General features: G+C 46.3%; 1 protein-coding gene across 1 annotated transcript; it reads left to right on the top strand.

Annotated features, from left to right (window-relative positions):
* Positions 1–58: 58 nt before the first annotated feature.
* Positions 59–11,756, top strand: ZFP64 (ZFP64 zinc finger protein; the record flags this gene model as incomplete). Its single annotated transcript, XM_017735946.1, has 5 exons — positions 59–317; positions 1,681–1,842; positions 2,495–2,557; positions 3,088–3,339; positions 6,090–11,756. Coding segments are annotated over 5 exons (2,034 nt in total), but the record flags the coding sequence as incomplete, so codon positions are not given.
* Positions 11,757–13,968: the final 2,212 nt, after the last annotated feature.

The following is a 13,968-nucleotide window of genomic DNA, read 5'->3' on the forward strand; positions in this document are numbered from 1 at the left end:
GCGGTTGGGCGGCAGGATGTCCCTGTGCCACCCATCGCCATCCCCCGGGCCGAGCTGACCGCGCCGTGTCCCCGCAGTCCCCGGCAGCACCACGGTGCTGGTGGAGCTGACGCCCGACATCCACATCTGCGGCATCTGCAAGCAGCAGTTCAACAACCTGGACGCCTTCGTGGGGCACAAGCAGAGCGGCTGCCAGCTCACCCGGGCCCCGCCCGGCGCCACCAGCACCGTGCAGTTCGTGTCCGAGGAGACCGTGCCAAGCACACAGCCTCAGAGCACGAGCAGGACCATCGCCTCCGAGACACAAACCATCACAGGTACCCGGCCCATCACAGGTGCCCATCACAGACACCCAGCCTATCGCAGGTACCCAGCCCATCGCTGGTGCCCATCACAGGTACCCAGCCCATCACAGGCACCCAGCCCATCACAGGTGCCCATCACAGGTACCCATCACAGGTACCCGGCCCATCGCAGGCACCCATCACAGGTACCACCGTGTCACCTGCCAGGTGCCAGCACCACCCAGCCCTCTGCCCCTGTGTCCCCATCACCCAGCTACAATAAGAGTTTTCACATCAGTTGCCGTGTAACCAAGGAAATGAAATAGTGCTTTGCTGCCTTCTTCTGGGTTTGTTATAATAATGGTGGCTTAATTTGCTAATTGAGATACAAGTTCACTCAAAGAATTGCTCAAGTTTATTGTGCTGTGTAACCAGCTTGTGCAAATTAATTAAAATTGTTGATACTTGTGAGAAATACTGAAATTACTATGCTTTTTTTTTTTTTTTTTAAGAGTGCTCTTGATGGAAAACAGACACAGAATTGCTGTCAGGCACCCATCCAGACCTTTTTATGTGAGAACACTGCATTCCCTAACACTACTCCCACAACTAATTGGCAGGAAAAATATTACTCAAAATTTCTGCCTATGTGAAGCCTCGAGTGAGGTCCCGATCCTGGAGACATTTAAATAAAATTAGGATTTTGTTCCGTGTATGAAGGTTTGCCTTTCTATATATAGTTTTGTTTTATTTTGGTGTGGGACCTTACTAAACCCCAAATTATTTGACTCTAATTTGGATAGACAGATTAAGGCAGAGGATCTGGAAGAGCACTGAAACAAACTGAATTCAGGGCTCACTTCCAGGAATTTTTGTATTATAATCCCTCAACTCAGTGTGGGTTTTGGGTGAGTCATTTTTCTGCTTCATATTTACTCATCTTTAGAATGAGGACAGTTCTATCCATTTGCCCTTTTGGGGTATAGCGTTGTTTAATTGATTTAAAAGCTGCTACTTTGGCTGTGATATTTTCACCTGTTATTCTTGTGAGTAACAGCTAAAAACAGTAGAGTTGAAAGAGGCTGAACTTTTTTAACAATTACAAAAATAATTTGTGTGCTGCCTTTTGACAACATTTGCCATATAAATAATGATATTTTTTTCTCGTTTGGGCTATAACACAGCCAGAGTTGGAAAACAAATATATCTTTATTTGGTATTTGGAAGAAAAAAACCTTTTTCCTTTCCTTCTCCTCCAGGTAAATAGGAACCCAGGAACAGGAATGTTGCTAGGAAAAAAAAACAGAATAGAGAATTCATGAAACTAGACAATAATTAGATTTTTTTTCTGATTAGAGAAGTTAATGCTCTCACATGAAGTTTTTTGTGTGTTTAGTCTCTGCCCCAGAGTTTGTTTTTGAGCATGGCTACCAGACCTACCTGCCCAGCGAGAGCACAGAGCCTCCAGCTGCTGCTGTCGTCTCTACACCACCAAAAGCAAAGTCCAAGAAATCCTCCTCCTCACTGCCACTGAAGAAACTCAGCTGTCTCTACCCAGGTGAGATGGGGGTTGTTCCTTCTGCCTTTTCCTTTTAACATGGAGAGCTTTCCTGTAGTGACACACACAGGAGATTTGATACCTGCAGCAGTTCTGGTGCAGATTTCACAGAATCCGGGAATCTTTTGGGTTGGAAAAGCCCTCCCGGACCATCAGGTCCAACCTGTGCCCAATCCCCACCTTGTCCCCAGCTCAGAGCACTGAGTGAAAGGCACATTTCAGATGCTGAGGATTCATTTCTGCACTCCAGAACTGCAGCACTTTCACTTGAACAGCATTCGTGCATGGAGAGCTGTTACCTGAGCTTGCAGTTGCACTAACTCAAAGTCTTATGTGGAATTAATTAGTTCCTCCAGCATCCTCTCAGTACTGTAAAGAACATCTCAGATGCTAGGCTGAGATTCCAGAGGACTTGTTCCAAATCTTACAGAAAAGGGTAGGAGTGAGTTGCCTCCAAGGGGAAGCATTAGAAACTCAAGTTCACTGGTCGTTGTTTTAAGTGTGAGTAAACAAGATGAGGAATTAATTTTGTTGTTAACACTCAATTTTAAAGAAAACACTGTTGAAAATAAACATAATTTCCAGAATATGGCAATATATTTTTTTTTTTTTGCTAGATTTTCCTGGAATTTAATGATCTTCCTGTTTTCAGGTTGCCAGTTCAAGACTTCCTATGGTATGAAGGATTTGGAACGTCATCGGCGAACGCACACAGGTTTATGTTCCTGTATTTCCTTTTGGGTTGGCTTCCTCCTTTCACCTTTTTCACAAAAGCTGTTTTCCTATGAAGTAATGTCTCTGAATATAGGATGTACACATGTCTGTACCTTCTAGTATTGTCCTGGCCTGTGCCTGAGGAGTTGTTTCTTGGGGACATGCCCTGCTCTGGGCAGCACCAGGCACAGACACTTGAACACTGGAGGTTGATTTGAGGCACAGCTAAATTTCTGAGTGCACACCGATGTGATGTGTTTATCAGGGTGCAGTGTGGTGGGAGTGCACACACCTGCTTTGCTCTTCATGGGACAGCAATTCCATGATTTCACTTCCCAGTTCTGGAGTTGCAAAGGGAGAAGGCTCCAAAGGCTCTGCTGCTGTTTGTTGCAGATATGCCCGCAGCCTCGTGTCCAGCTCCTACAAACGAGTCCCTTTCCTAGGCAGCGTTTGGTCTGTGCTTTATCTGTTTGCTTTATCACCACATCCCCGCCATGCCAGACCCTGAGTGTGTGAGTGCTGCTGTTGCAGGAGACAAGCCCCACAAGTGCGAGGTGTGCAGCAAGTGCTTCAGCCGCAAGGACAAGCTGAAGATGCACATGCGCCTGCACACGGGCGTGAAGCCCTACAAGTGCAAGCACTGCGAGTACGCGGCGGCCGACAGCAGCAGCCTCAACAAGCACCAGCGCATCCACTCCAACGAGCGCCCCTTCAAGTGCCAGATCTGCCCCTACGCCAGCCGCAACTCCAGCCAGCTCACCGTGCACCTCCGCTCACACACAGGTGGGCTTGGACTCACAGCCACAGCTCCAAAGGCTGGACGGTCACAGAGATGATTTTAGGTCATGTACACGTGCCCAGAAGGGACAGTTTGAATTCACCGCCTGTGAATTATGGGATCGTTAGGGCAATACAGCTCCACTAAAAATACCTGGAAGCAATCAGGTCTGACTCCTGGTAGGCTTTCTTCTAAACGGGTTTTGGAACGCTGAGATGTTCTCAGTGAGCAGGACTGAAGTGGTGCTGATAACTCCCAGGTTGTCTGTTCAATCCTTGCATGGCCCATTCACTTCAGAGCTGGACTCAGTGATCCCCTCTCAATTTAGAATATTCTGTGATTCTGTGATCCAATTGATTGATTGATTAAGGGCATCGAGGTTCTTATCTAAGTCTCTCAAATCTGGTCCACTTTGTTAGAAACACTGAAATTACTTTATAGTTGTAGTAGTTACATCAGTGCAAATGTTAGCTGCCTAATTTAATCTTCCTTGCATCAGTAAAATAGCAAGGAATTAGCAATTTAAGTTACATGTTTTTCTGACCCTTTTTTGTGGTACCTTCCCTGTGCAGACTGAGGGACATTAATAGGGTAGGATGAGCAGCCAGAACTATATTCTGCCCATAGAATTTTTGTTTTATGGGTAGAAAGCCTCTAGGCTTATAAACTTTTTACCATTTTCTATTTGCATTATTTGCCTAAGTTTCATTTAAATCAGATTTCTCTCCTAGAGATTGTTTGTAGAAGAGAGTTGCTGTAAAGATACTGCTGTACTGTTCACTCTGTGCAGTTGTCTCTGTATGCTGTTTTTCACCTAATCCAGGGCGCTGGATTGGTTTCTGTGTTATCTTTTATACATTTGATTAGTTCTGTGAATTTTAGCTGCCAGGTGGTTCTGGTTCAGCGATTACTAGATTAGCTTTGAACCTCTCCTACCTCTGGTTCTGGATTCGAGTATAAACAACAGCAGTTTGTTTGTGTGCAAGATGGGACTTATTTGGAGTAGAGAAAAGAAATAAATCCCTTGTGCACTGGGAAGGAGGGGAGGCTCAAGCCAGTCTGCCTCTAGTAAAAAAGAATCTTTTACGTTTCACAGATGTGCTGTGATGGGACAGGCAGGACTGGCAGGTCACTCTGCAAGTCCCCCTCTTTCTGTTGCTGTATGGATGTGATGGTCAGGCAGAGCACTGGGGGCTGTCAGAACTGACCTGTTACGAACACTCTGGCTGCAGAATGTGGCACATCAGAGCATTTTTGTGCCCTTCTTTCCTGAGTGAGCACCTGGGAATGCTCATGGCTCTCTGGTATTTCCAGAATTAGATTTCTGTGCCATTCAGTATTCCAATAGTTGGGAAGGGATTTTAGGCTAACCTTTCTTTTTGGCATATCAGTCTGTTGCATCTTAAGCAATTGAATTATGCTAAAACTCAGTCTTTAGTTTTGTTGTTTCTTCTATTTCTCCAAAATTAATCTTTTTTTTTGTAAAAGGACTTTTCGATTTGCTGAAAGGAGGGACAATAATTTTGAAAGTAATCACTTCATCCTTGTTAGGTTGCAAACCTGTCATGCACACAACCAATTTTAGGAGAAAATTAAGATTGGGATGTAGAATATATTGCTTACTAGAATTAAATTAGTAATCCTCTAGAGGGTGAGTGTAATCCCCATTGCTCAGAGTGGGATCATCTGCACAGAATTAATTGTTGAACGAGTCACTAAACATCAGCTTCCTGTTAATTTGAGTGAAACTACTCTTAGAATTAATAATCCCAGGGTCAGACACAAGTTTTTATCTATATCGTGGCAGTGTCAGTTAGGGATGGGCAGAAACGTAAAGAAATACAGAGCAGACCACTCTTTAAACAAACAGAACCAGCATGGTTTGCTGTATTCTTTGTCATGTACTGTGCTACCCTGTAGATGAAAATTAAGTCATTGAAATATGAACTGTGCCTTCATCAGCAAAGCAGATAAAAATTCAGTAGCTGAGTGTGCAGCTGAGGCTGTAAAATAAACTAGATGAACAAACAGTGCATCTTCATTAATAAAGTCTGTTTAATATAGATAGTACACCATGTATCTCAATTATTAAACAGATACATGGATTAGCACAGTAGGCCACAACTTGATTTGAAAAATATGCAGCTAAACCTATGACATATGTAGCTGGATAAGCAAATTATGCAAAATTATACAGCTCTCACCAACTCTATAAAATATTAACTTCTAAAATAAATCAGCCATTTGCAGTTTGATTTTTAAAGAGGATAAATGCTTGTTGAACTAAACACACTTTTCTTTTTCTTCCTCTCACCAAGAGTGTCTTAGAACCTAGTAACACAATTCTTCCGCTTGTTCAAAATAATGCCTACATAAAGACTTCATGCTCAGGTATTTTATAGGACTACATATTTTGATTAAAATAAAAAAGAGGGGAATAGTTATTTAGTTAGGTTTCTAAATTTGCTTTGGATTTTTTTTTTAACGGCTTCAGAAAAAGCTCGCTGGAATTGATTAGGGATTAGCACAGCTCCACCTTAACATGGTCATGGATATTGTGACACCAGCCTGCAATAAAAAAAATGCAAAATAATGGTTTAGATGCAAGTGTGTCAGAGCAGGTGATAATCCTGTGTCAGGAAATTTCTCTTGATCTTGAGAATGCGTTGGGAGTTCGGAACAAGGCAGCTGTACGTGGTTCATCCCAGCAGTGGGTCCCGGTGTCTGCTGTGTAACCTGTGCGTTCTGTTGGCAGGAGACGCCCCTTTCCAGTGCCAGATGTGCCCCGCTAAGTTCAAGATCAACTCGGACCTGAAGCGGCACCTGCGGGTGCACTCGGGGGAGAAGCCCTACAAGTGCGAGTTCTGCGAGGTGCGCTGCGCCATGAAGGGCAACCTGAAATCCCACATGCGCATCAAGCACAGCATGGAGAACACCCTCAAGTGCCCCGAGTGCGAGTTCCAGTGCGGGAACAAGACCAGCCTGCGGCACCACATCCGCACGCACCAGCCCGAGCAGCCGGTGAAGTGCTCCGAGTGCAGCTACTCGTGCTCCAGCAAGGCGGCCCTGAAGGTGCACGAGCGCATCCACTGCAAGGACCGGCCCTTCAAGTGCGAGTTCTGCAGCTTCGACACCAAGCAGCGCAGCAACCTCACCACCCACGTCCGCAAAGCCCACGGCGACAAGGTCAAGGGCAAGAAGCACTCGGTGGACAAGAAGGAAGGAGAGAGGCCGAAGCAGGGCGGCTCCAGGCAAGTTGCCAAGCTGGATGCCAAGAAAGCCTTTAAGTGTGACCTGTGTGATGCCTCCTTCGTCCGGGAGGATTCTCTCCGGAGCCACAAGAAGCAGCACAGTCTGTACAATGGCTCCAAGAGCAACGAGCTGGCTGTGCTGCAGCTGCAGATGGATCCCAGCCGGCAGCCCAGTGCCCCCATCACCGTCAGTCACCTCCAGGTGCCGCTCCAGGCCGCTCAGGTGTCCCCGTACAACGAGGGCAGGGTCAAGATCATCGTGGGCCACCAGGTGCCTCAAGCCAACAGCATTGTCCAGGCCGCCTCAGTGAACGTGGTGCCCCCCTCGCTGCTGGGCCCGGGGCAGGAGGAGGTGCTGGGCAGCGGCCGCCTGCAGCTGCTGGGCCAGGTGAGCGTGCTGGCCCCGGCCCCGCCGGCGGTGGCCACGGGGGACGCGGGGCCGGTGGCACAGCCGGCCGTGCTGCTCACAGCCCACGAGCAGGGCGAGGGCAGCGCCCTGCACCAGGCCCTGATCCCCGGGGCCGCCCCCGGCCACGAGCCCCCCGCCAGCCAGGCCTTCATCGCCAGCTCCGGCATCAGCTGCTCCGACCTGGAGGGGCTCAACGCCCTCATCCAGGAGGGAGCCACGGAGGTGACCGTGGTCAGTGACGGGGGGCAGAGCATCACCGTGTCCACGGCTGCCCCCCCTCCTCCCATCTTCTCGTCCTCTTCCCACACAGAAGGCCCCAAGCAGACCTATTCCATCATCCAGAGCGGGGCTCACACGGCCCTGCTGTGTCCCGCAGACTCCATCCCCGATTAGGCACGGGGGCTGTTCTGGACACAGTTCTCTCCCAGGGCAGTGCTGAGCGTGGCAGCAATGCACAGGACACAATTGAAGGCAGGATTTGTCCTCCAGAGCCAAATACCTTCCACGTTTTATTTGTCTGTACACTGAAGCATCTTGTGTGTGAAAAGGAGGATGTGTCTGTATTTCTGTGCCTCTGCTGAAATCAGAGGCCCTGCTCCTTGGAAAATCAAAGCAGCTGTTGCCAGTGTCCCCAAGCAGTGACATCCTCAGAGTATGGCTCTTGTACTGTGCTGCCTGAAAGGAGAAATCCTTGCCTTCTGCTGAATTACCTTCACAGCAGCCTTGTTGTTTGATGCACACACATAAAGACAGTAATCTGAGCCATTCTGGAGTTTATTTCAGTGAAGCGTCTCTCAGTTCTGTGCTCGGTGTGCATTCACTGCTCCTGGGTGAGCTCTAAGGAACCCCCACTGCTGGGTCTGCTCCAGCCCAGGGGAAGTTTGAGGCGCTGTTCTTCAGTATCTGTAGAAGTTGGTAGCACCTGGCACTTGAAATGCTTAAGCAGAGACCAGGGGATTGTTTTTAGAAAGCAAAAGAATGTTGTCCCTCTCTCAATAGTAACTAACTTCGTTAGCAACGACACCAATTATCTCTGGCATGGTGTTGTCTGTCAGAGGTTGCCTGTGAATTATAGAGCAAAACAACTGGAAATATATTTTTTACAAACACTACTTACCTTTTGTTTTTATTTTGATGCTGCCTGTTGGGAGTTGCGTGGGTGGTAAAAGTGCATTACAGTTTGGGTCTTCTTTCCATGTTCAAGGGGAAAAAGGAAAAGAGTGACTTTAATTTAAAATTTAAAAGATGTTCTAATCCAAGGTCTGTCACTCCAGCAGAAATTCAGGTTGGATCACAAGGAGATGGTAATTTATTACTATACAATGGACCTTTCTCTAATGAAAGAATTCCAGGCTGTATTTTGAACTCTGCAATTGCCTGTGCAAAGGTACCACAAACTAAAAGCAGTGAATTGTCCCATACTCGGTGGCGTGGGTGAGCTCTGCAGGCAGGGTTTCCTCAGCTCCCAGTGTTCCGTGTCATCCATAGGTGGTGCCAGAGGCCCAGGGAAACTTTGGAGTTGCTCTGGCTCCTGGATGATGTTTCCTGTTTAACACTTCCTTGTAAAAGCATTTTAAATTCACTTTTAGATGTTACCAGAAGCTCAGCTGTAAAAATCTCGCTGTCACTTCAGATAAAAAGCTGCACATAAAAAGAAATGTCCAACGTTTTCTACAAGAAGCAGATCTGTGGCCAAAGCTTAATCTCACAATTCATGTTAAATTGTTACTCTTTTACTCCCTGTAAATTAATTTGCCCTGTTCGTAGTTCTCAGCTGCAGAATTGTCAGGCACTGCAAGAATGATAAAAACCGAGGGATTTTGGCAAAGCTGCTGGTTGGAACTGCAGTTTGTCTGTGCTTGCCCTTGGCCAGGGGCTGCAGCCCCACGGCCAGGAGTCACCTTCAGTCCAGTGTCACACAGCATGCACAGCTCTGTTATCTGCACTGCAGCTTCTCAAAAAGCCTCGTGAAGCCTGTAACGTAGGAAACCGGTAGATTTGTCATATTGTAAAAACTCACCTTGGTTCTGGTCCTGTGTGGGCCTCAGAGATAAACAGGAAAGATAACAAAATTGTGTGAATGAATAGACAAAGTGCTGCTTCTTAACGTTGTTTGGCTGATTGCATCATGTGAACAATCTAGAGACTTCTTTCCTCCACCCTGAGAACAAAACCCAGCTGATAACCGAGGCTGACACGGGGGCAATTTATTTTCAATTTTCTCTTCCAATATTCTGGCTTTATTTCTGTGTGTGACAGTAATGGTCTGTGTTTTGGAGCTGGCAGGGGCAGATTGTTTTCATCTCTGATGTTCACTTAATACATTCTTCGTTTATCACAGAACCGTCGCAGGAGGGAGCCGGGTAATTCAGAACAAGTGTCTCTTGTAGAGTTCTCCTGCTTTTGAGCACATGGTAAATAAATCCTATCCCTCTGCCCCAGAGTTCTGCCATGGCCTCAGAGCTCTGGAGCAAGTTGTCTCTTTCCAGGACAAAATACTGGGATGGCTTTTTGTTGCTGCTGCCTGGAGATCCCCAGGCTCCCCTGGTAAGTGCTGGGCGCAGGAGCAGAGCTCAGTGGTCCCACCGTGGGTGCTGCTCACACTGCACAGCCCTGGCTCCCAGAGGGAAGTGTAAATAAATTTGGATATTCCACCCCAGCCCAGCCCTGGCTCCCAAAGGGAAGTGTAAATCTGGACATTCCACCCCAGCCCATCCCTGGCAGGCTCTGCTCCCGGCACAGGCCTTTTCCCAGTTTGCCTGTGGGGTCCCAGGTGGGAGTTTATGGTGTGTCACACCCTCCCTCCTCTCTGGGGATGAACCTCTGCCTGCTCAGAGATCTGAGGTTACGCTGGGCAAGCAGAGGTGCAAAACCTCTGTGCATTCCCAATAAACCAACCCAGCTCCTGGGCCTTCCCAGCCCCTTGGGGTTTGTTGCTGCTCCTCCCTGACCCTGCTTTGTAAAGCCAGACCCAGTTCCACGTGAGCTGATCCTCCACCAGACCTGCTAAAATGTGCTTTCCTCCTGTGCTTTTGTGAGGCAGAAATACACAACAGGGAAACAATCTGAAGAAAAAACATGTCTTGGACACCTTTAATTGTGTTTTGGAGAAGCTGGTTCTGACTGAGCCCCAGCTCAGCGTCCCCACTGGGGTCTGAGCAGCACTGAATTAAACCTTATCAGTGCTGCTGTATTTTTTATGTGGTTTTGATGAATATTTTAGCTGTTATTGGCATCAAAATGGGAGATTCCTGCTCAAAACCAGCCTCAGTTTGTCCCATGCACACGGGAAGTTCCTGGATATGTCCCAGGAAGCACTCCTGGATGAGGGGATGGGATCAAGTCCTCACCTCAGATGAGACCTAAAACCAGCAGGACTTGGGCCAAAGCTTGCTCCTTTGGGAACTGAGGGAAAACCAAACTTATATTGAACACATGTGGGGCTTGCAGTTGAAAAATTGTAATCAAAATAATTCCCAGTCCTTTTGGGAATGAGCTATTTATTGGTGCTGTCATCTGACTGCACTGGAAAGTACCTTCTGTTGTGGGCTTTAAAATGTCAGAGGCATGCCAAGACATTTTTTCTCTACAATACAAAGAACTGGGGAAGGGCGCTTTTTTTAAATGTAGATGCCTTTATTTTATTCTGTATTTCTGATTCTTGATTTATTTGTGTTTGAAGTCAAAATATAGTCAGTCATCCTTTTTGTACTGTGATGCTCTGGTGACTGCAGAAATACTTTCTGTGTTCTCAATGGCAAGACCTCTATCCTATAATTTCAGGAATATTGACTGGATACTCTAATGGCCTTTTACATCTCCAGTTGGAAAATCTTTAGCCTTGTTATTTAAATTTTAAGAAGAGAAACCAATATTGTTAAGAGGAACTGATGTCCCCTGTCACTTACCCAATGACCTTTCATGAGGTGATAAAGGTTTCTATAGTGACCTGAGGAAATAATGTCTCAGGTATCACTGTGAATTAAAAGTCTGTGGCAGGAAAAGCTTTCTTTTCTCTCTCTCAGGTATCCAGTTCTGCCTTTGTCTTTATTCCAGTTGCTGGACATAGAGAAGGACTCCTAAAACATCCAGTATTTGGTTACATGGCTGTCTTTAGAGGCTTCACAATGTTGTAGGGAAGGAAGAAAGTCCATGGCAAGGCAGAGGTGGATTTTTTACAAGCTGTGTCCACGGGAGTAACACACTGACGTTCAGGGTGTGCTGCTGCAATGCCACTGGATTCTGTACCCTGTGGTATTATCAGCTAATTAATTCCACAAGCTGCAGGATCTGTGTTTGCCTCTCTAAAACCAGGAATTATGATTTATTGCAGATTCAGCTTTGACAGTTTAAGTTCCTCGATTCAGACCTTGTGTAAACTTACCTTTATTCTGAAAGCGAAAGCTCTGGGGTAGTGAGAGAGTGGCTGCATTTTGTAGGTAAAAGTTGAACATGATCTGGGAAATAATTAACTGAGGACCTGGAGAGTGGTTTGAGGTGTTTTAATTTGGTTGTTGTGTTTTGGTTTGGTTTTATTTTAAAGACACAAGGATGCATTTCTGCCTTCTGTGCTGCTGGATGAAACAACCTGTTATCAATGCCTTTCAGTTTATCAAACCTGATGTGAGACACCTAAAAACGGCTCGGAGAAACCTCCAACGTTTTCAGCTTCATTTTTGATGTCTTTCAGAATGAAGGAAAGCTGATAAATCTTTGTGCTGTCTGTATTGGCAGCATCTGAAATAAAGGCTGGCCCTGGTCACTCTTGCTCTGAGCTGTCAGACAATTTTCTATCATCTTGCTTTCCAGCACAGACTGGGAGCTCACCAAGCCCTGGGCCCTCACCTCCCTCTGCCTGCTGGTTGTGTTTGCACCTTTTAAATGTCAGACTGTTAAAGAAAAGACCCACCCCACACCTTTTCCTAGCACAGATCACGGCTTCCTCCTGCCAAAGTGTGTCTGCACTTACTGCTGTTGGCTATAATTAATTATTCTATCAGTAATATGTATTTGCACTGGAGTTGTGCTGCTGAGTTCCCCACCTGGAGAAGGTGACTGCCCTCAGAAGAATATTGTGAGGATGGGAATAACTTGGATACCTCGGTGATGAGCGTGATGCAAATACCCAGATAGGTCCTGGAGATAGTCACATCTCCTGATGGCCCAGAGGAAAATTTCAAAGAACAGGAATGCATAAAGCTCAGCTGCATAATGCATAGCAGTCATAATTAATAGATTAAAGTTCTTTGTGAAACATGCTTTTTTATTCTAATAAAGAGAAGGGACAAATGGTGACACAGTTTTAGCAAAACAGCAGCGTAAGATGCCACGTTAGAGTTGTAAAGCTGAAGAGGTGATAAAAATGTGCCTTGGGTTTAAATTTTTACAAGACTGATGTAAGACTTATTACCTTAAATAGCACTTTTCCTCATCTCTGGATCATTCTGGTTCTCAAAGTACACACAATTGCTGGGGGATTATTAAAACCTTGCCAATCCTTGCTGCTTAGGCCCTCCTAAAAAGTTCAGAATTCATCCTGTGAATCACTTTGCCTTAACAATGTTAAATTTTGCTTTTGTTGTAAAATCATGGAGATCAGCCATTGATAGAACTTTAATTGGCTGGGGATGTTCATGATTTTTTTCCTTTAAAAAAAAAAAGCCTGCCAGCAAAATTGCTTTTTGGTGATGACTCTGCTTGAAAAGTGCTCTGCAGGGGCCCATTCCCAATTGATTATCTTTCACAGCTAATAGCTTCAAAGGCTATTTGGTGGACAGTCCAGTTTTACATTTAAATGTAAATCTCGATAGCCTTGACAGACTGATGATCAGAGAAAAAGGAGGTAAGACCAGTAAAATAAATGTTCAGCTGGTATAACTTTCACCAGCTCCTCCAGGAGCAATTGTAGTGAAATGGAAATGGTTGCAGTTTGACAAAGCTCTTCGGAGGCGATGGTGAGTGGAAAGTTCCCTGAGAAGATGCAGCATTAATAAGTTGCTGAGTGGCCTGTCAGCCCTAAAAGTTCAGTCCGGTGTCAGTGGCTCCTGTTTGTGCTGCCTTTGGGGTCAGGAGGGAAGCTCAGAGCTCTGGGGCCGCCTGGGCAAAGCCAGACTTTGGGTGAAGCCACAGTAGGGAAGTTCTGTGGCCGAGGAAGGTGAGGACACGTGTGGGTGGCTCAGTCCTGGTGTCCTGGTCATGGGAGAGCTGTCCCAGCTCCCCTGGGTCAGGGGGTGCCTGGCAGGAGCTGAGCTGGCCCTGCCTGACTGCAGTCTGGATTTGACAGCTCATAAGAATCCCCAGAGTGACTGATACGATTCTTACTCCATCCTCCCTGGGAGAAAAGGTGGACAAGGAATTCCTCGGCTCCCAGACATCTCAACAGCTGCGAGGAGCTGCCTTTTTTCTCATTTTTCATCTTTGTTGCCATGAAAACAGCACACAGACACTCACTGCTCATTCTCACTGCGTAGTCCTCAGGGCCAAACAAGTCCAGAATTTTCCAGACTTCCAAAGGAAGGGACAGAATGTTCTGTGTAGAACCCATTGAGAAACGGGAGATCAAGGAAGGAATGTCTGTCTAAGGAAAAGAGGGAGGTGGTTTTAGGGGTACCTGGGGATGGGATGAGAGTACAGAAGGTGTTTGTCCCAGGAGGGACTGGCACTCTGGGAAAACACCCCTTGTCCTCGACTCTCATTTTCCTATGGATTCCTGGAATCATCTACATAAGGTAGAGAGAAGAAGAGAATGCTCTTGTTTAAATTAAGTTTGAATTCCACTCCAGTGGCACAATATTCCTGTGCAATGGAGTAAAGGGCGTCTAACCCTATATTTTTTCTTTTTTCTTCTTTTTTTTTTTTTAACTTCTACCACTCTGTAAATCCTCTGCACCAAATCCCAAACTCTCTTAGGAGCGCTGGCCAGCACACTGATCATGGTAAAATGGGATCAAACCCAGGCAAAAACGCACCTGCCT

Source organism: Corvus brachyrhynchos, unplaced genomic scaffold (assembly GCF_000691975.1).
Source record: "Corvus brachyrhynchos isolate BGI_N302 unplaced genomic scaffold, ASM69197v1 scaffold10, whole genome shotgun sequence".
In the NCBI taxonomy this organism is placed as follows: Eukaryota; Metazoa; Chordata; class Aves; order Passeriformes; family Corvidae; genus Corvus; species Corvus brachyrhynchos.